We start from the raw sequence: 21,892 nt of genomic DNA on the forward strand, positions 1-21,892 counted from the left end.
ATACCATTTTTAAATCAGCTACAAATGCAGTCTTTAAGCTCATTTGTGTTTTAAAATAAAATAATTATTTGTGGCATCACACAGTAGTTAGACTGTGTGTCACCAGTTACCCCATTTACTCTATCACCACATACAATTTTAAAACCCTTTTCTCTTGTCTCCACAACCAGAAATATCACTTTTGGAACCATAGTTAGTTACTTGTTCCATACATCATATTCACAATTAACATTACAATTACTTTCCTTCAGGCTTCACTGGATGTTTTGAGTTGTGCCTCTAGCAATACTGACCTGATTCTCATAGTTTCTCCTCAGTAGCACTACTCTTGATCACAGCTAAGATGAAAATCTAAATGAGTGTGAGGTGGTATTTGCTCACAGATGCACATGAAGCCACTATTTAGACTGTATTAACTTACACATTTATTCCTTGCAAAATTTGAATGTTCATTATGGTGACTAGTTTGAAAATTATGAAAATGTATTAGTGCACTAAACCAGAAAAGCACCTACAGTTCCAGTGGTAAAGTTAATTGTTCTATTGTGCACAAAGCACAGTTCACATGTACACAAAGAAAGCCACCATTCACACTTAGCAGAATCCTGCAGCAATTTATTATAGTGCATTACATTTTGGTAGTTCACTTAATTCAGTCTATAATGAGTATCACGACATCTGATAATCACTCATTTCAATGACAATGACTTCCCATAACACTTCTTAATCACAACATGATTCAGTTAAAATGTACATTAATATGATCCACAGATATCACTGGAATCACTGGAAAATTATTAAACATTGAGCTTCACGGATGTTGGCTTTATTTTTGTACATGTGCCTTATTGAAAATTATGGTAAATTACACAACATTATTAATTAGTGAGTTAATTAACCAATGCCATATCTCATTTTGTACAGAAAAATTGAGGTAACAAAGTACATAGTCAATGTTTGAATCTAACAATTGTTATTATGAAATCTGCAATGGAAAATGGGGCTGCTTGTGAACTTAAATGTTAATTATTTCTTCAATTAAATATTTACAGGACAGCAGGACTCCCAGTTGTTCTGTTGGTATTGTTCATCATTATCAGATTTACTGATTAGCTCATAAGGCTTTGGCTACTACAAACAGTAGTACTAACATCAGTTAATTGTAGTTGAGTGCCTAATGAAAACTTATTACATCAATGTAAGCTAAAGAGCCAAAATTATATCTGTACAATAAATTCAAAAATTACATCAATGTAAGCTAAAGAGCCAAAATGATATCTGTACAATAAATTCAAAAGTATAAATAAGAAGTTGAGATTTTTATGTAGTTATTACATGCCAGTCTATAAATAAATTGAAAATAAAATAAAAATTTGCTGTTTTTGGGAGTAGAGAAACATAGCAGATGGGAAAAATCCATCTTGTTATGTCATGTAGTTTCCAAAGAAGATGCCAAAAATCAGATCTCAAAGCCAAATGCTAGTGGGCCTCCAAAGAGATTAATTTTTAAAATGAAAATGTACACAATGTACACAAGGTAGACTATGTTGGGGGAATAGACATCATTAAGTAAAACACATAGAATTTCAATATTTAAAAATGAGGATCTGCCAAATTATAATTATAAACAATTATCTCTTAAATTCTGCCAGTTTCATTAAGACCAAAATTCACAAATCACGAAAACCAGAATACTCACAAGCTGCTTGTAGGATTATGATAGATCTAATACATGAACATGAAGTGCTAAAAGGCATAAAATATTTAAATCTAAAATGTCATCAAAAACAGGACAAGGAAAGTGGCATGGGATTTAGAACAGGGCCATGTGAAATTTAAATGGGAAATTTATTTAGAGATTCCAAGATTTTTAACACCTAAGCTTCTCCATGAGTCCAGTTGACAGATATGTCATGAATGCACCTAAACCAAACCAGAGGCTGAACCACTGTGAAACCCAGGAAAGCCTCATCCAAGTGACAAATGAAGAGATTGGCATAGGAAGGTACCATCCTGGTTCCCATGGCTGTGCCCCTGATCTATTTGTATGTCTGCCCCTTAAAGGTAAAGTAGTTGTTGATAAGTAGAAAGTTGATTAAGGGTACGTGGATATAGAGTGAGGTGACATTGATAGTGACAAGTAAGGTGTGTTTTTGTATGCCAGTCCTTTTGTCTGGAGGTCTGAGAGACTACAGCTGTTCACTACTGTAAGAAAATGAAACACCTATGATTATCCTTATGATGTCATTTATTGTGTAGCTACCAGTTTCAGCACTTCAGTGCACCATCTTCAGGCCTTAGTTGATGCTGAAAGGGTTATTATGATCCTTATACACGATTCATCATTGGCAACATAACTGATTTATGCAGGCTACCTGTAACTGTGATGTTGTCTCTCCAACCATCAACTGTCAACTATCAACTGAATTGATCTTGCTGTGCCAAGAGGAAGGCGGCAACTGAAGACCCTCTCAGTTCCTATGCCACTTGCAGAGCCTAGTGCAGTCTGACATTGTCCTGGACTCACAGTTGCACACAATCTCAGTCTGCAGCCTCCCTGAATAGGTGCAAACTCTAATAGCCATGGAGACAGATATGCAGCTGGATGCCATCGCAAACTTAGCCAACTGGGTATACGACGCGCCGGCAACGGCCAATGACACAGGACCCCCTCCTGCAACCACCACCTCAGACTCTGATGTACATCACCTAGAGCAGAACATGGACACCCAGATGGCAGCACTTACCACACAGGTCAATTAGTTGGCAAGCTCACGGGTAGAGAGCAGGAGGCTTCGCAGTAACAGCAGATATGGCTACAGGTGACCCAGCTCACACAACTGGAAATGCAGCAACAGTTGTTCTAACAGTATCCAGCTGACAGCAGAACCACCTCCAAGTGGTTACCATTGGTACCACACTCGTTTCAGCAACGAAGTGACCATAAATCATTCACCATGCTCACACGCAAATGCCATGTGTGACCAGCACTAGACACACATGGCTGCAGTGCAGCATCAAAGCACCTGGCATCTGTTTATAGCAGAATAGGGGAGGGATGTGGGAACTTCCTTGGACAATGTTAAGAGACTATAGGAATGGTGTCTCAAGAACGCAAACAGTTTCACCATAAAAACATATGGTACTCATCACCAGAACGGGCACCTCAAACTGCACTGCACATTCAGTTGGTGGTTCACTGTGGGTGACGTCAATGAGATGATTCTGAATGTAAATTTCCTTGACCACTACAAGCTGCTTGCTGACAATGCAAAGGCACAACTAATCGACTCCACAATGAATTTGCAGATATGTGGTCAGTGACAACAGGCAGTGTTCTTCAACATAAAACCCATGGCATATTCTGGATCATACACAGACATCCTGGATGGTGTTTTGTGAAGCTTTCCAGGCTGTTTCACATACCTCAACAATATCCTTGTGTTCTTGAAGTCACCTGAGCCCCACTGCAACCACTTAATGACCATCTTCTGGCACCTCAGTGAGACTGGCATCATTATAATTCCACTGAAATTCATATTTACGGTAACAGAGATTGAATTTCTATGGCATCTAATCACCCTTACCATATCCAAGCCTCTGCTGGACAAGGTACAGACGATCTTGAACTTGCCCTGCCCAGAGATCCACAAAGGTCTCTGCTGATACCTCTATATGATCGGCTTTTACCAGCGCCATCTGCATCATGTTGTCATAGTGCTTGAACTCTTGACTGTGGTTCTGTGCAGTCCTACTGCCAAAGGAAGGCTTTTGTTACTTGTGCAGACATAATGGCACAAAGCTTTGCCCAGTCCAAATGGAATACTTCCATTTGTTGGTAGGAGCCCACTCTTTCATTATTTTCACTGACCATAAGCCAATAACTCATGCACCTTGGAGCAGCAACATCAACTATTCACTGTGCCAACTACAACAGCTGGATTTTGTATTACAGTCCACCATGGATATTCGCTAAATTCCCATGCTGGACAACATTGTCACCAACCGCTTGTCTCATGATTGTGCTGCTATTTCCTCCCCTGTGAAGTTTGAGAACATCACAGAAGAACAGGTGAGTGATGAGCAATTGGACAGCTGCTGTCACAATACCTACAGTGGCCTAAGACTGGAACTAGTGCCCATTCCTGGTTCCTCCTTCAAGATTTTGTGCAACATTTTGGCAGGCGCACATCATCCATTTCTTTTAGAGAAATTCAGGTGTAGTGCATTTGACTGCATCCACAGGCTGTTACACCACAGTATGAACACCACTGTCATGCTAATGGCTGAGCATTTTGTCTGGCTGGGACTCCGGAAAGACTGCTGGCAAGGGGCAATCACCTGCTCTGCATGCCATCATGCCAAAGTCAGGAAACATACCCATGTAACCATCAGCACCTTTCCTGACATGACACACTGCTGTCTCATGTCCATGATGATATTGTGGGCTCACTTCCTCTGTCCAAAGGCAAGTGGTGTTTACTGATAATGGTGGACTGTTTCACGCACTAGCTGCAGGCGACACCAGTAGTAGACATCACCACCAAGATCAGTGCCACTGCCTTCATCAACACCTGGGTGGCACACTTTGGCTGCCACAATCATGTAACAACAGACTGCAGCTGCCAGTTTGACAACACACTACTTGACTGTGTGGCATGCAGCTACACCAAAAGTCTAGCTATCACCCAGTGACTAATGGCATGTTTGAGAGGCTCCATCAGATGCTGAAATTGTCCCTGATATGTCATAACATCACCTGGATGGAGACACTTCCACTCATGCTCCTCGGTCTGTGAGTAACACCGAAGAACAAGATCAGTGTTTCACCTGCAGACTTCATCTATGATCAATCACTTGCCATCCCTGGTGAATTCGTGGAGGAGGTACCACTGCCACACAATGCCTCAGCCCCATATTGGCAGAACATCTGCACAGTCACATGGCTTGCCTCCAACTGCATGCACTGACACAGCAAGCCACCAGCAAAGTATTTTTTCATGCTGATTTACATCACTGCATGCATGTTACATTGATCATAGATGCAAAACATGTACCACTTAAGCTGCATTACTCAGGACCACAGTGTGTGATCACCCATATGAGAAAACTCTGCAGACTGAACATAATGACAGGCCAACTGACCAAGTCAAGCCAGCTTATGTCTTATGTCTGCTGTTCACTTCTTCAATCTGGATGAGGACCTGTCAATGGACAACAGTTCCCACACAACCGGTCCAGCATAGCCTATTCCTGTAGTGACAGGTGATGCACAGACACTGCCAGCTGTCACCATGGAGCCACTAGCACCCCAGCATATCCCCACCCTATCCACGCAGCCACCTGGACCTTTCCCCATACAGACACACCAGCCACCCTCATTAAAGCAGCCAGTGGACTACATATATGCAAGTTGGCTGCCGTGTTTGATTCAAATGCCTGTGCTGCATCGTAATGATGTCATGCTGCACAACAAGCCAGCATGCATCCCATCTGCCATCTGCCACCTGCCACTGACACACTGTCTCTGGCAGGCTGGCTCATCAGCCTCTGATCTTGTCTCCAGTCAAGCTCTACTGGATCTGCTGCATGTCTCTATGCCTCTGATGCATCAGGCATTGAGATCACATCAACTCACTTTTGAGTCCCAATGTCACTTGATTCATGTGAGCCTAGACTCTCTGTAGTCTCTGCACCCTGCTGCCACATGTCGAGCCATATTGAGTGCCACACCTTGTTTCTGTGTCTGGTGTGTCAAGAACTTATTGCATTATGAACAGTGCATCTGTGTGAATGTTCTGTTTCATGTCTTTCAATCATGTTTAAGCAGACTTTGTCCATATGTTAGTGTTCTCCAAGTTGACATCTCTGCATTGAACATTTACAGCCACACATCCCAAGGACAGCTCCTGGAGAGCACTGCCTGTTACTGCTGTTGCTATCAGACACGTCCATCACATGTCTGGCCAGATGTCTGTGATGTCACACACTGCCACCCAATCACTGCTGCCATCATACTCAAGTTAACAGTGGCATGAAGCACATGTGGCCCAAACATATGCTGACCACAGATGGATCACTTTCACTTCTCGTGGCTACAGAGCTCCACTCTCCAAGGGGGGATCTGTGCGGCAACCTTACCACAGAACCATGTGGATAGCAGAGAACCAGCACTCATCTGTGAGTGCAGATTTTACTTTTAGGCTCACCTTCAGCAACGGTATAGAAGAGACAAAAGTGAAAGCCACTGTGAGCTAGACATTTGTGCCTGGTTGATGTTTATGCTGATCATAAAGTCTGTTAGCCGCAGACCATATGGGTTGAGTATGATGCACACTCCCTACCAATGCATTTACAAATTTGTATAGGTGCCTATCATTTGCTTCATCCCACTGCATCCACAAATCAAATGGCAACCCATGAGACAAGAAGTAATTGGCACGTTTGCTGGACACCTGTCCTTTGTCTCTCCCTGACTGCAAGACCACACTATGTGCTCGATCACTGAGTAGTGTGCACCTTCCAGGATCAGTGGTCGAGCTTTTACCACAGCCACATGACTTTGGTGTGTGAAGATTTCAGACAGTACCTCTGCAAGGTTTTTAGTGCACCAACCACTGCCAGTCAGTGTATAACTATGCAATCAAATGTTTGATCAATTAGTGTTGCCTGAGCCTGCAGCAGCAGTGAAAACCAGCCCACTACATGATAGACTTGGAAGCCGCAAAAGCCACCCATTTCTGCTTCACCTTTACTGAATCATTGTTGTGTACAAAAGCATTTGTTGGTTAGGAAGGACAAAGGTAAATCCCCGTGAAAAACATCCTATGAATTTATAATAACAGAGGCGTATATGCACATAAATTTGCATTTCTACATATTGTACACCTTTCTTTTACTTTGTTTGTATTACTGCATGTACATATCTGCATTTTTCAGTTCCTTGTACCAACATCACATAAATTTACATGTATATTTGGACAACATCCATTAGTGTGATGAATGAATGAATAAATAAATAAATAATATGTGGAACATGTCAACAGAATAAACACAGAAAACAAACACATAATTTCTATTCAAGAATTCTTCTATAGTATAAAAGAAGTTGTTAAGGAGGAACATCATTATTCTACACTTGGAAACACTTCTGCCAATTCAAACATTTTATTTCCATGGATAGATTGTCAAAGAATTTTGTAGCTGCATATTTCACCCCTTTCTGTGCCAAAGTTCAATTCTTTAAAGTAAAATGCAGGTCATTTTTCCTTCTAGTGTTGTACTTGTTCATATCATTAGTGCTCTCAAATTCAGATGGATTGCTGAAGTGATAAAAAATTTCAAAAATGAATAAAAGTTCTGTGTGGATGTGGCTAGTACATCTAGCTACCCAAAAAGGTTCCTGTAGGATGTATGTGAGTGAAAGCTACACATAATTGTAATTATTTTATGCTATGAGTATTTTTCCTAAGTGAGGAGACACCACACAATGTTAAGGTATCAGTGACTCAAAATGCATAAAATATGGTAATTTACTGACTTCTATATCTCTGATATTAGCAGTTATTCTTACAGCAAAAGTAGACAAATATAAAGCTTTTATTGGGCCTATTAAATGGTTTTTCTGCTTTAAGTCTTCATCAAGAGCTTAGAATTTTCTACCTTGTTTTTTTTTTCTTTTTTTTTTTTTGTAGGTATGCTAGGTTAATAGAAGGTGAGATATTTTTGACAATAGAAAATGGGATGAGCTGTTTTTTTTTTTTTTTTTTTTTTTTTTTTTTTTTTTTTTAAAAAAAAAAAGATGTCCATTTGTGCAAAACTAAGCAGTAACTTCCACAAAAACATTATTTGGTATTTTCTCTGTTAATTCTTCTTCGCTCGGCTTCACAATAATTCTTCTATCATCTACAAACAGAAATAATTCTGCCTCCTTATAAAAACACTTCCCTATCTTTGTCCTTTTCCCAGTTATGTTAGAGATGTGTAAAATATGTATATATATATATTCTACACAGTTGAATCATTTCTGTGAATGAACAACATTTTGAAACTTATGGAGAGTTTCCAGAATGAGATTTTCACTCTGCAGTGGAGTGTGCGCTGATATGAAACTTCCTGGCAGATTAAAACTGTGTGCCGGGCCGAGACTCGAACTCAGGACCTTTGCCTATCGTGGGCTTCTTTCAGGAGTGCTAGTTCTGCAAGGTTCGCAGGAGAGCTTCTGTAAAGTTTGGAAGGTAGGAGACAAGGTACTGGCAGAAGTAAAGCTGTGGGTGCGGGGCGTGAGTCGTGCTTGGGTAGCTCAGTTGGTAGAGCACTTGCCCGCGAAAGGCAAAGGTCCCGAGTTCGGGTCTCGGCCCGGCACACAGTTTTAACCTACCAGGAAGTTTCATATCAGTGCACACTCCGCTGCAGAGTGAAAATCTCATTCTGGAAACATCCCCAGGCTGTGGCTAAGCCATGTCTCCGCAATATCCTTTCTTTCAGGAGTGCTAGTTCTGCAAGGTTCGCAGGAGAGCTTCTGTAAAGTTTGGAAGGTAGGACACGAGGTACTGGCAAAGTAAAGCTGTGGGGGTGGGGCGTGAGTTGTGCTTGGGTAGCTCAGTTGGTAGAGCACTTGCCTGTGAAAGGCAAAGGTCTCCAGTTCGAGTCTCTGCCCGGCACACAGTTTTAACCTGCCACGAAGTTTCATATCAGCGCACACTCCGCTGCAGAGTTAAAATCTCATTCTGGAAACATCCCCCAGGCTGTGGCTAAGCCATGTCTCTGCAATATCCTTTCTTTCAGGAGTGCTAGTTCTGCAAGGTTCGCAGGATGGCTTCTGTAAAGTTTGGAAGGTAGGAGATGAGGTACTGGCAGAAGTAAAGCTGTGGCGGTAGGGCATGAGTTATGCGTGGGTAGCTCAGTTGGTAGAGCACTTGCCCGTGAAAGGCAAAGGCCCCGAGTTCGAGTCTCGGCCCCGCACACAGTTTTAATCTGCCAGGATGTTTCTTATAGGGAGTTGGTTTTATTTCCTAAGAGCTAGTCAGCATGTCAGTAAAACTAAGACAAAAAGTAGTTACAATGACTGATTGAGTGTATTTCATGGTGATGGTAAAAGGCTGATGTCAAGAGTTTAAGTCCTACCCAGAACACAGTTCTGAAAACTGTCATTGTTAGTTTCTCTCTTTCAGTAACAGAAGACTTGTTTTTATAAATATCCCACATAAAATATTATATTTTCTTTTGTCAGTCAATATTTAGCATTATTAATGACTGATTTCTCTTTTGTGATCCAAATGCACATAAAGTAGTGTAATAAACTGAATGTCATTCATAGTTAATTTTAAAAATAGATGTTGTATGTTATCCATACACAATAATTTGTAGATCATATTTTTTTATTACCTGAGGACCTTGAACAACACCATCTTCAAAGGGATCACCAACCTTTCTTGCTTCAGCTTTTGCTTTGGCTTTCTTAACAAATTCATCATATATGTTTTCATGCACAAATGTTCTTGTTCCTGCACAGCAAGCCTGTCCCTGATTGACAAATACACAATCATGTGCTATGTTCACTGCTTCATCAACTGCAAAACAGATAATTAAGAAATAATTACTAGTAACATCTCTTGAATGTTAAAAAATCTAATTTCAGATCAGACATGATAAGAATCCAAACACTTACTTCATTTGCAAGTGAACATCTAATATTTGGAAAGACAGAACATGTTTACTGACTAAGTATCACCTCAAACAAATACATTTTGAAAATGGCTTCATCAAAAACTGAAGTTATACCAATCAACAATAAACAAAAATAGATTGAAGTACCATATAACAGATATCCCCCTCTGGATGAATGATGAGCAGCTCATTGGCATACTTGAAGGCCCATAAAATGTCAAATTTTCAAATAGTTAAGTGTGTTTGTTCCCATCCATGTATTATTTGAGGTAAGTGGTTACCTGGCCTACTGTCTGTTTTTTCTTTCCATAGTAGTATTTCTCTTATTATAATATACTGAATAAATATTGTACTCAAGTTATTTCCTAGTAGCAGTGATGATGATTATGATGATCATGATGATGTTTGGTTTGTGAGGCGCTCAACTGCGCAGTCATCAGCACCCTTACCAAGTCCCAATCTTTACACAGTCCAATGTAGCCACTTTCATGAATGATGATAAGGAGGAAGAGGACAGCACAAGCACCCCATCCCCAGGCAGAGAAAATCCCCAACCCAGCCAGGAATCGAACCCGGGACCCCGTGATCCAGATGCAGCAACGCCAGCCACTAGACCACGAGCTGTGGACTCATGGTAGCAACATTGTATACCAGGTACTCTTCATCAACCATAAGCTAACCTGGAAGGCACCCATGAAATATGTGACTAATAAAGGCAACATGGCTGTCAACATAATCAGACCTATGACATGAATTAGGTGGGGCTTGAATGTCGGCACCACTAACACTTTACCATACAATGGTGTATCCAGTCATTGACTATGGGAGTGGTTGTTATGGATCAGCACCTGGCAGTTAACTCAACAGAATTAATAAATGCCAGTGTAAAATCACTGAAAGTTTGTCTGGGGCCAATGTGCTCCACCCTTAACAATACACTCTTGGTTGTAGCACATGAACCTCCAGTTCATCCATGGTGGTGGTATTTCTGTGCCAAGTTGCTTCCTAAAGGGCACCAGTATGCATCCAACAATCTGCCTGCCTCATACTTAACACACAGTGCTTAACTGGTCTCTTCTGGATCACTAGCATTTTTTTCAGATATTTCAGGTGTGAAACATATAGCAAAGTTTGTTAAGAAATTGTTGAGTTTCAACCATAAAGGACACCACTAAGGAATCACTGAATGAAGTTGACAATGATCCTGAACTTCTAAAGAAGGTTATAACAGGTGATAAAACATGGGTATACAAATATGACATCGAAAATTGTCCTGATGTAAATGGCCAGAAGAGTCAAGAACCAAAAAAATTGACACATTGGATCATGTGTGGAAGTTCTCCTCACTGTTTTCTTCATTTACAATGGGATATTGCATCATGAGCTCCTGCCTTACAGTTGTGTGGCCAATAAAGAATACTACTTGGAGTTATGTGCCCTTTGCATGAAGCAATCCAAAGAAAATGACCAGAATTGTAGCAAAACCATTCATGGAAATTGCATCATGATAATGCTCCTGCTCACATCTCAATGTTTGCTCATGATTTTATGCCAAAAAACAAAACTGTTATGTTTCCTCAGCCACCATATTTGCCAGAAATGCACTCCTACAACTTCTTTCTATTCCAAAAGCTGAAGAGAACCATGAAAGTGTGTTGTTTTGCCACCATTTATGATATAAAAACAAAACTGCTTAAGGAACGGGACACCATAATGCAAAGTGGGTTCTAGAAGTGCTTCCAAGATGGGAAAAAGAGCTGGCACAAGTATACTATATCTGAGGGGGATTAATTTGGAGGTACAAAGTTGATGTTGTTGAACAAATAAAGATCTTTAAGAAAAACAAAAATTTCCATTACTTTTTCATCATGCCTTGTATATCTATACTGATGGCTCCCAAACCAGTGACTCTTTCAGAAGGGAGTACTGCATACCATGATTGCAGAAGTCTGGACTATTTAAATGACCAGATGATGCAAGTATCATGATTGCAGAACTTATTGCATTACTAGAAGCATTTCATTTCTGCTCATGGATGTCAGGTTCTCTGAATTTCTGACTCAGTGACTATTTGTCTGCTCTAGTCATACTTAAAAATTTTAGCATCTGTTTGGCTGAAAATATCATTGTATTCATAGTTATCCAAGTATTGAAATCAATGTATGAAGCAGGCCATTTCATTAATTTCTCTTGCCTGACATCACACAGTGGGATCACTGGCAATGAATCTGTCAACCACTTATCCAAAGAAGGCCCTGTGATAAGGTGTACAGTAAGGACTGCAATCCCAAGTATGGGTTACCCATGTGCCCACAGAAGACTGACAATGGAAATGGTAGGGAACTGCAAGATACGGAGACAAGAAGATGCAACAGTTCACCCATCTGTCCCCTATTCCACAAAATCATATACAATTGCAGTGCTTAGGCACCTCACCAGTCACCAGATCAAAATTTAACCAGGGATGTTTCCCTAAATATCTTCACAGGCTGCACATAATAGAGACATGTTTCTGCCCTTCTGGAGAAGAAGACACAGATCACACATTCTTTGGGTGCCCCAGACTACATGGAATTAATAAAATCCTTTTACAAGAATTTTTCAGGCTTGGTAATCCATTGAGACCTGTTTGACAGCTATGTTAGCGACACAGGATCACAGAATTTTCCATGTGATGTACTGATTCACTTTTGATGCAGGTATACACATCTAATACCATCATATCACAGGCAGTTGATTGTACAAAAGTGTTCAACAACATAAGATTTCCAGAATGAGATTTTCACTCTGCAGCGGAGTGTGCGCTGATATGAAACTTCCTGGCAGATTAAAAGTGTGTGCCCGACCGAGACTCGAACTTGGGACCTTTGCCTTTCGCGGGCAAGTGCTCTACCATCTGAGCTGCCGAAGCATGACTCACGCCTGGTACTCACAGCTTTACTTCTGTCAGTATCTCGTCTCCTACCTTCCAAACTTTACAGAAGCTCTCCTGCGAACCTTGCAGAACTAGCACTCCTGAAAGAAAGGATATAGCGGAGACATGGCTTAGCCACAGCCTGGGGGATGTTTCCAGAATGAGATTTTCACTCTGCAGCGGAGTGTGCACTGATATGAAACTTCCTGGCAGATTAAAACTGTGTGCCCGGCAGAGTGAAAATCTCATTCTGGAAACATCCCTCAGGCTGTGGCTAAGCCATGTCTCCACTATATCCTTTCTTTCAGGAGTGCTAGTTCTGCAAGGTTTGCAGGAGAGCTTCTGTAAATTTTGGAAGGTAGGAGACGAGATAGTGGCAGAAGTAAAGCTGTGAGTACCGGGCGTGAGTCATGCTTCGGCAGCTCAGATGGTAGAGCACTTGCCCGCGAAAGGCAAAGGTCCCGAGTTCGAGTCTCAGTTGGGCACACAGTTTTAATCTGCCAGGAAGTTTCAACATAAGATTTAAGAATGATTATTTGGTGTTGGTCTATCTGTAGCTACAATGTGTACTAATATGCAAACAAACAAATATTCTAACACTAATTTACTGTCAGTACCTGTATGTATTATATAAATATGAGCTGCCTGTATTGTGAAAGCTTAAGGTCAAGGTCATTGTCTCATGATAAAAGGAGTAATGTTAACAATTCATTTAAGAAGACTCGAAAGTGTAACAAAAGGATAATTTCGTCTTTAAAATGAATAGTACACTGTCAAATGTAAATTTTCAGAAATAAACTGTTTTTATTTTACAACAGAAATTCCTTAGTGTTTCATTAAACACCATTAAAACAAGTAAGTAAACAATGTTATATAGTTTTCCTTTATAAAAAGAGTGAAAAAGAGTCAAAACATACTGCTTGTATGAGCACTTATAGTATTTTTACTGTTACATACAAAAAAGGTAAGATTTTAAAGTGCAGTATGTGACTAAAATGCTTGTTGAAATCAAGGAACAAAAACATAGAACAAACAATTTAACTCTAGAATTACAAATATTTGGAAATATGTAGGAATAAAGGAGTGAACAGAATCATCTAAGCTTGAATGTGCTCACAGTTCAGATATTTGATAAGAGTTTTGGCTTGGCAGCTTTAGTACGCATACCTGTCACGTTTGATACACATGCATGATGTTTTATTCATCTTTTGTTCTTTGAAGGTAACCTGAATTTGACAGCACATTCTACTTCCAGGTTGGCCAATGCCAGTGCCAAGTGCCTGCAAGAGGAAATCAGCTGCTCTCTGCAGTTTGTAGGGGCCAGGAAGCTCATCTCCTACTCTGAGGATAAAGTCTCAGTGCAAAATAGTCTTAGGGGTAAATAACTTAAAAACTGTGCCAGCACTGGTCATGGCAAGTTCAAGAAAGTTGTAAAAGACATGCACAACCCATCTATGGTTGCCAGTTTGGACACTGTAGAGTCTAGGTATTTGGTCAATTATATCAACTCTAGCCTTTGTTTCATTATAAACTTCACTGTTTCTGGAAGTTTCTTCTCAGTATTCCCATTGACCTGATATCCAACTCCCATATTATTCAGAATAAGGACACTGTTTTTAATTTTTCCATAGGTATAATGTGAGAAAATTGTCACCAAACTTGTACAAGTGTGTTGAATACAGCATGCCGTCTCCGCTTTCTGCTGCAGAGGGAACCTCTTTGAGTGATCTCAGAAGAGTCCCAACTAAACTTTCTCCTTTTTGTCTCAGTTCATCTGCCAGTTTCATGGAGGTGAAGAAGTTGTCAGTCGTGATGTTACAATCACAGTTGAGGAATAGTTGTGCCAATTTCATAACGACACGGTGACCAAAGCCCTTGCTTGGATCACAAATTCCATGCTCGCTACAGTGAGGGAATCCATTCAGGAAGTAGCACTAGCCAGCATCACACAAAAATCAGTTTCTTATCCCTTACCGTTCAGGTTTACTCAGCATGTACTGTATGAAGGGGCACCTACATATGCAAGAATACAGTTGTACAACCACAATTATGTTCTCACCTGACTTGTAGCAGGCAATGCAATTGTCAGTAAACAGATTCCATATTTCTGAGCTAAGCAAAATTTATCAGTTTCCTTGCATTGCCTCCTCGATGACATAGAATAAAACCTAAGATGACTGGATGTCACAGGACTGTAGGGAACCAAAAGCAATATGAAGCATCATCTGACCTCCGAGTTTGTATTTCAGGCTATTTTTCTCCTAAACTGTCGTAATATTCTCCAAGATCTTGTGAACAACATTGAAGCACACCCAGAAACTACTTAAGTTTTTGAAAACATGTATTATTGATATAAAATTGTGTTAAACTGTATGTAGGTAAAGAATGACCCACATGGTACTTCAGGTACAACAGATAAATTTTTCGTACTTCTAGGTGGGCCAGGGGGATGAAATTTTTGTGAGTTGTATGACCCAATAAATGATTAACAGTCATGAGAGCATTTTGTCCTGCAATGATTATGGATGGATGGGGCCCTTGACAAACCCTCTTGGGTCTGAAATGATCTACATTGTACACCTAGTGTTAAAGAGGTTAGGAAACAGACTGTTGTACTACCGAATGCCGCTTTGGTCAGAAATGATTCTGGCATCTCACCCATGAATTTTACTTTGGAGGTTGTGCTGGTGAGTGATTGTTTGATGACATTTAGGGTTTTCAGATGGAGTCCTTATTTTCTGAGGATGGTACAAAGGAATTGGTGATTAACAGAATCATATGCCCTCTTGAAGTCCACAAAGGAACATATAATCAGGTTGTTCCTGAACACTCTGTATTTTAATGTTGTTTTTAAATTGAATATTTGTTCTATATAACTTTGGCCAGTGTGGAAATTGACTTTGGCAGAGGCATGCTGACACAATTTTGTATGTAACTTGCAGAACGGATACTCCTCTATAGTTATTTAAATTGGTTTCATCACATTTCTTGTATGTTGGATGAATTATGTCACATTTCCAGTATTTTGGAAGTTTTTCTGTCTGCTAAATCTCTGCTGTGATTTGTGCGCAAATTCTTCAAGGGAATTTGGCCCAGGATTTTTCAGATCTCCTGAACCTTTGTTATTTTTGGGTATGAAAATATGCCTGTTAATCTCTTCTTGCAAGGGCAGTAGGGATTCATTGTGGGTGTAAGTGAAGATTCCCTTAGGAAATCTTGAGAATGGTTTGGGCAGTTGAGGAGTTCAGAAAAACATTGTGCCAATTCATGGCAGTTTTCCTGATTGATCGAGTTGAGTCTTCCACCTGATTTATTGAAACATAAATTCTGAAGGGTGTATCCTTAGATTATTCCTTCGAAAGTCCTATATAAATCTCATGTACTGTAGTTGCAAACATTTTATTCAGTGGAATCCAGTTGTTCCTTCACATGAATGACTTTTGTCACATATTTCCTGAGTTCACTGAAATGTCATTAATTTTCTAATGTTTTCTTACTTGTATGCTTAAGAAAAGCCTCTTTATGTTGTTTCAGCACTTTGTCACATTTTGAATCCCACCAGGGTTCTCAGTTCTTTTTCAGTAGGATCAATTGTTTAGCCTTTTGTGTGATTTTGGTGTGAAATTTTTCCCATGTGTTTGCATTGTCTCTTTCCAATTCTTCTTTAAAACAATGTTGGTAGTAATCTCAGACTTTTTGCACATGATGCTTTTACCTGTAATGGAGTACTGCCTAAAAGAGCTGCTCAAATATTCAAACAATGGAAAATCCAGGATGGAATGTAACGATACCAGAGAAGGAAAGTTGCTACTCACCATATAGCAGAGATGCTGAGCTGCAATAGGCACAATAAAAAGATTCACACAATCATAACTTTCAGCCATTAAGGCCTTTGTCAGCAGTAGACACACATACACACACGCGCACACGCACACACACACACACACACACACACACACACGCACACACACACACACGCACACGCATGCAAGAGCAACTTGCACACACATCTGCAGTCTCAGTAAGCTGAAACTACACTGTGAGCAGCAGCACCAGTGCATAATGGGAATGGCAACTGGGTGGGGGTAAGGAGGAGGCTGGGGTGGGGAGGGGGCGGGATAGTAAGGTGTGAGTGGCGGACAGTGAAGTGTTGCAGTTTAGATGGAGGGTAGCAGCGAAGGTACAGAGGGGGGGGGGGGGGGGGAGTAGTGGAAAGGAGAGAAATAAAAATAAAAGAAATTAAAAGACTGGGAGTGGCGGTGAAATGATAGCTGTGTAGTGCTGGAATGGAAACAGGGAGAGGGCTGGATGGATGAGGACGGTGACTAACAGAGGTTGAGGCCAGGAGGGTTACGGGAATGTAGGATGAATTGCAAGGAAAGTTTCCACCTGTGCAATTCAGAAAAGCTGTTGTTGGTGGGAAGGATCCATATGGCACAGCCTGTGAAGCAGTCATTGATATGAGGGGTACCATGTTTGGCAGTGTGTCCAGCTACAGGGTGGTCCACTTGCTTTTTGGCCTCAGTTTTTCGGTGGCTGTTCATGTGGACAGACAGCTTGTTGGTTGTCATGCCTACACAGAATGCAGCACAGTGGTTGCAGCTTAGCTTGTAGATCACATGACTGGTTTCACAGGTTGCCCTGGTTTTGATGTGACAAGTAATGTTAGTGACCGGGCTGGAGTAGGTGGTGGTAGGAGGTCTTGCATCTAGGTCTATTACAGGGGTATGAGCCACGAGGTAAGAGATTGGGAGCACGGGTTGTGCAAGGATGGATGAGTATATTGTGTAGGTTTGGTGGACAGCGGAATACCACATTACCTATCACATCTAAGGCAGGGCTACCTGTGAACCAGTCATGTGATCTACAAGCTAAGCTGCAACCACTGTGCTGCATTCTATGTAGGCATGGCAACCAACAAGCTGTCTGTCCACATGAACAGCCACCGAAAAACTGTGGCCAAAAACAGGTGGACTACCCTGTAGTTGAACACGCCGCCAAACATGATACCCCTCATCTCAATGACTGCTTCACAGCCTGTGCCATATGGATCATTCACACCAACACCAGCTTTTCTGAATTGTGCAGGTGGGAACTTTCCCTGCAATACATCCTACGTTCCTGTAACCCACCTGGCCTCAACCTTTGTTAGTCACTGTCCTCACCCATCCCGCTCCCTCCCTTTTCTCATTCCAGCATTACACAGTCGTCATTTTATCACCACCCCCAGTCTTTTAATTTCTTTTATTTTTATTGTTATTTCTCTCCTTTCCACTACTTACCCCCTCCCGCCTCCGCACCTTCTCTCCTAACCTCTGTCTAAACTGCAACACATCACTGTCTGCCACTCCCACCTTACTATCCCTCCCCTTATCCACCCCAGCCTCCTCCTTACCCCCACCCAGTCGCCACTCCCATCATGCACTGGTGCTGCTGCTCGCAGTGTAGTTTCAGCTCTCTCAGACTGCAGATGTGTGTGCAAGGTGCACTTGCAGGAGTGTGTGTGTGTGTGTATGTGTCTAGTGCTGACAAAGGCCTTAATGGCCAAAAGCTATGATTGTGTGAATCTTTTTAATGTACCTATCACAGCTCAGCATCTCCACTATATGGTGAGTAGCAACTTTCCTTCTCCCATATTGCTCAAATATTTAGTTAGATATTCATAAGCTTTCAAAGTGGTGCAAAGATTGACAATTTTTTTAAATGTTCATATATGTGAAACGTTACACATCATATTGTATCTGTTTGGGACTCTACTGTACCACATTCCAGGCATGTATTGTGGGCTGCTGCCTTGCCAGGAGACCATGGCTAAGCAGCTTACAGCAGCATAGCTCACTGAACTGTGTACAAGCCTAACCTCACATGATTCAGGGTGTTTGTGTCTTGCCTTCACACAGCCTCCACATCATCCAGCGGCACCAGCCTTGCAAATAGGCATTGTGACTATTCTGGTAGAGAGCACTGAAGTCAGGACATCACATCCTTATGCCACGTTGTGTGTCCACTCCGTGCCATGTGAGTATCCCTCTACTGTAGAGTATTTTGGCCACCGCCAGACCACACTATGACCAATACCACCGTGGGCTTCACACTGGTCACACTAGCAGCCCACTAATCACAGTCACCACCTTCACATCACTGACACTGTGTGAGACCATTATCCTCTGCTCTCATGCACCAGGCCTCAGTGAACATTGTTCTTCTGACAGCTATCATTGTCGAGCCACCACCTCCGCCATCCACTGATGCTCGTCGCCCCAGGAGTATCATCATTCCATCAGCAGCTATCATCACTGAACCAGTTCCTCCATCATCTGCTGACACCCAACATCCCAGAAGTATTGTTGTCCTACCAATTGCTATCATTTTCGAGCTATGCCTCTGCCAATAGTCAACTGCTGATATCCTGGAGGCCAATTGTATGCAAGGGCACACTCTGTGTGCCAGGTTGGATCCTACCGTCTATCATTCTTGGCCCCTTCTGCTCTGCCAGCCCCTACTTCATCAAGTAGGCACATCCATGCCAAATGTCTCAGAAAGACAGTTCTGTTTCTTTTGGCATTGTGTGGACATATGCTTCAGACACTGCATTTCAGTTCTGTTCTTATATCAGTAATAAACAGTTGTTGTGGCACTTGCACATTTCATTGGAAGTCTGTAGCACCTGCTGCCGCCACCTCCACCACTGTGGTGGCCACCTCCAACACCTTTGACCCCTGTACAGCCATCCCTGTCATTTCTCTGGTGTTGTCCTGGGCAATTATGGAGATGCTTTCACCTCCACCAACCCCAACTCTGCTTGCCGCCATCTCAGTCACAGCCACCCCTGCACCAGTGCTGGGCTAGATACTTGCAGAGATGCCTTCACCTCTGTCATTCCCAATGCTGCTCACTACTGGCTCACTTGCAGCCACCCCTGCTGAGTGTAAGCTCAGGCAACTGCAGGAATATCTTCAATTCCACTGCCCCTGATGCTGCTCACTATCACCCCTTTCACAGCTGCCTCAGGTGTTGGGCACTCACAGTCTGAAGACTTCTCTCTTCTGTTCCATGTTGCTCCCTCATCTGGCTGCACAGGTTGCAACTCTCTGCCATTGTGCTTTGGGTTTGGTGTTCATGGAAATGTTGCTGCAAACATCAGGCAATGCCAGGTTTTGCCCTGTCACCATCCCCAGCTACCAGATGGTCTTTATCTATGTTAACCCTTTCTGTCTATGGTTTTTCAAGTTCCTGGTTGAGACAGCATTTTGTCAATAACATCAGATGCCTCATTGGTCCATCAGCATCCTTTCACCTGTGTTAGTCACCATTGATTGAGTGTTGCTCTCATCTGCCGCTGACACCTACTCAAGTTGTTGCCAACTCTCCAATCCCAGGGCACCTCCTTCTGGTGGCCAGTATTTGAGCTGGCTGCACTACCTACTAAGGGGAGATGGGGTGATATGTATTGCACCGGACTGTACTGGATGCCATGCCTTGCTGCATATCATCACACTGACAACTACCATCATCACTGCATTTTTTCTGACGTCGACTGATGCCAAATGTCTCAGAAGCATTGTTTTCCCACCAGCAGCTATCATTGCTGAGCCATCATCACTGACATCCACCGATGCCCAACGTCCTAGAAGTATCTTTTTCCCGTTGACCACTACTGTCATTGAGCTATGCCTCTGACACCTACCAATTTCTGACATCCTGAAACCCCATTGCCCTCAAGGACACACTCCAACTGCTAGGTTGGATCATACCATCAGTCATCCTCAGCCCCTTCTGTTCTGTCACCTACTGTGGTGTCACCGCCAGACACCACACTTGCTAGGTGGTAGCTTTAAATCGGCCGCGGTCCATTAGTACATGTCGGACCCGCGTGTCGCCACTGTCAGTGATCGCAGACCAAGCGCCACCACACGGCAGGTCTCGAGAGACTTACTAGCACTCACCCCAGTTGTATGGACAACTTAGCTAGCGATGCAACACTGACGAAGCCTCGTTAATTTGCAGAGAAGATAGTTAGAATAGCCTTCAGCTAAGTCAATGGCTACGACCTAGCAAGGCGCCATAGCAATTGATAGTTATCATATGAAGCATGTCTCATCAAGAACGATGTGTACAAATGATGGATTAAAGTTAAGTATTCCAGAAGCTACGTACTTTTCTTTATAGTATTCATTACGTATCCTGTTTCAGACCTCATGCCATCCTGAGTGAGCTTATAGCGTGCATTTCGGCCTTCTCTAGCAATATAACACGTACTATGACTCATGAAATTCATCAGGAGAGAATCTCTGTTTGTATTTACATAGTGTGCACATTCATCCACAGACATTGTATCAGAGTTCTGTTCTTATATTGATAATAAACAGTTGTTGTGACATTTGCACATTTTACCCGTAGTCGGTAGCATCCCTAGGCCAATCAACTCATACAAACATCTGGTTGTAGCAGTAAGTGGAGAAATGAAATAGAATGATCAAATAGGCTCAGACATTGGTAGATCAGGTGCAGACTTTGGTTTAGTGGTAGAATATTACAGAAATGCAGTCAGTCTACAAAGCAGTTTGTTTAAAAACCACTTGTATAATCTATACTAGACTACTGCTCAAGTGTATGGGGCCTGTATCAGACAGAACTAAAAGGCAATATTGAATGGATACAAAGGAAGGCAGCATAAATGGTCAAAGGTTTGTTTGGGCCATGGGAAAGCTCCACAGGGATCCTGAAAAACTGAACTGGCGAACACTTGAAGATGGACGCAAACTAACCTGTGAAAGCCTACATGCAAAGTTTCAATAATCAGGTTCAAGTGAGGAATCGTAAAATATACTGCAACCCCATACATACCACTCCCATAGTGACTGCAAAGACAAGATTAGACAAAATACAATGCAAACAAAGGCATTTAAACAATTTTTCTTCCTGTGCTCCATACATGATTGGCACGGAAAGATGCCCTAATAACTGACAAAATGGGAAGAATCCTCAGCAAAACATTTCACTGTGGTTGCCAGAGTATGGATGGAGATGTAGAACAACAATCACAAGGGTATTTGAACTGTTATGTCAATAAAAATCAGCTCAAGATATAGCCTCTTTACTGTAGATCTAGCCAAGTCAAATAATACCAACTAAAGAACTTTCCATAAATTGAATTCACTGCAGAATGTGAAAGATGAGATTGATCTCATATTACACCTAGAAAATTAAACAAAATAAATACATTTGCTAGAAATATGTCTAAATTTAGGACATGGATTGTTCAAGAACAGGCTGCCTCTGCAGAATGTAATCAAATAGAACATTAGA

General features: G+C 41.7%; 1 protein-coding gene and 1 non-coding gene across 2 annotated transcripts in view; one reads left to right on the forward strand and one right to left on the reverse strand.

The window, feature by feature from the left end:
• LOC124794977 (aldehyde dehydrogenase 1A1-like) overlaps positions 1-21,892 on the reverse strand; it is a 105,106-nt gene that overhangs the window by 12,821 nt on the left and 70,393 nt on the right. Inside the window, exon 8 of the mRNA XM_047258711.1 lies at positions 9,388-9,572. Within this exon, the coding sequence (XP_047114667.1) occupies positions 9,388-9,572 (185 nt within the window). The remainder of the gene's footprint in view (positions 1-9,387; positions 9,573-21,892) is intronic.
• Positions 8,892-8,966, forward strand: Trnas-uga. The gene has a single exon. It is a non-coding gene; the product is annotated as a tRNA-Ser (tRNA).

The sequence above is a fragment of the Schistocerca piceifrons genome, chromosome 4 (genome assembly GCF_021461385.2).
Source record: "Schistocerca piceifrons isolate TAMUIC-IGC-003096 chromosome 4, iqSchPice1.1, whole genome shotgun sequence".
Lineage (NCBI taxonomy): Eukaryota > Metazoa > Arthropoda > Insecta > Orthoptera > Acrididae > Schistocerca > Schistocerca piceifrons.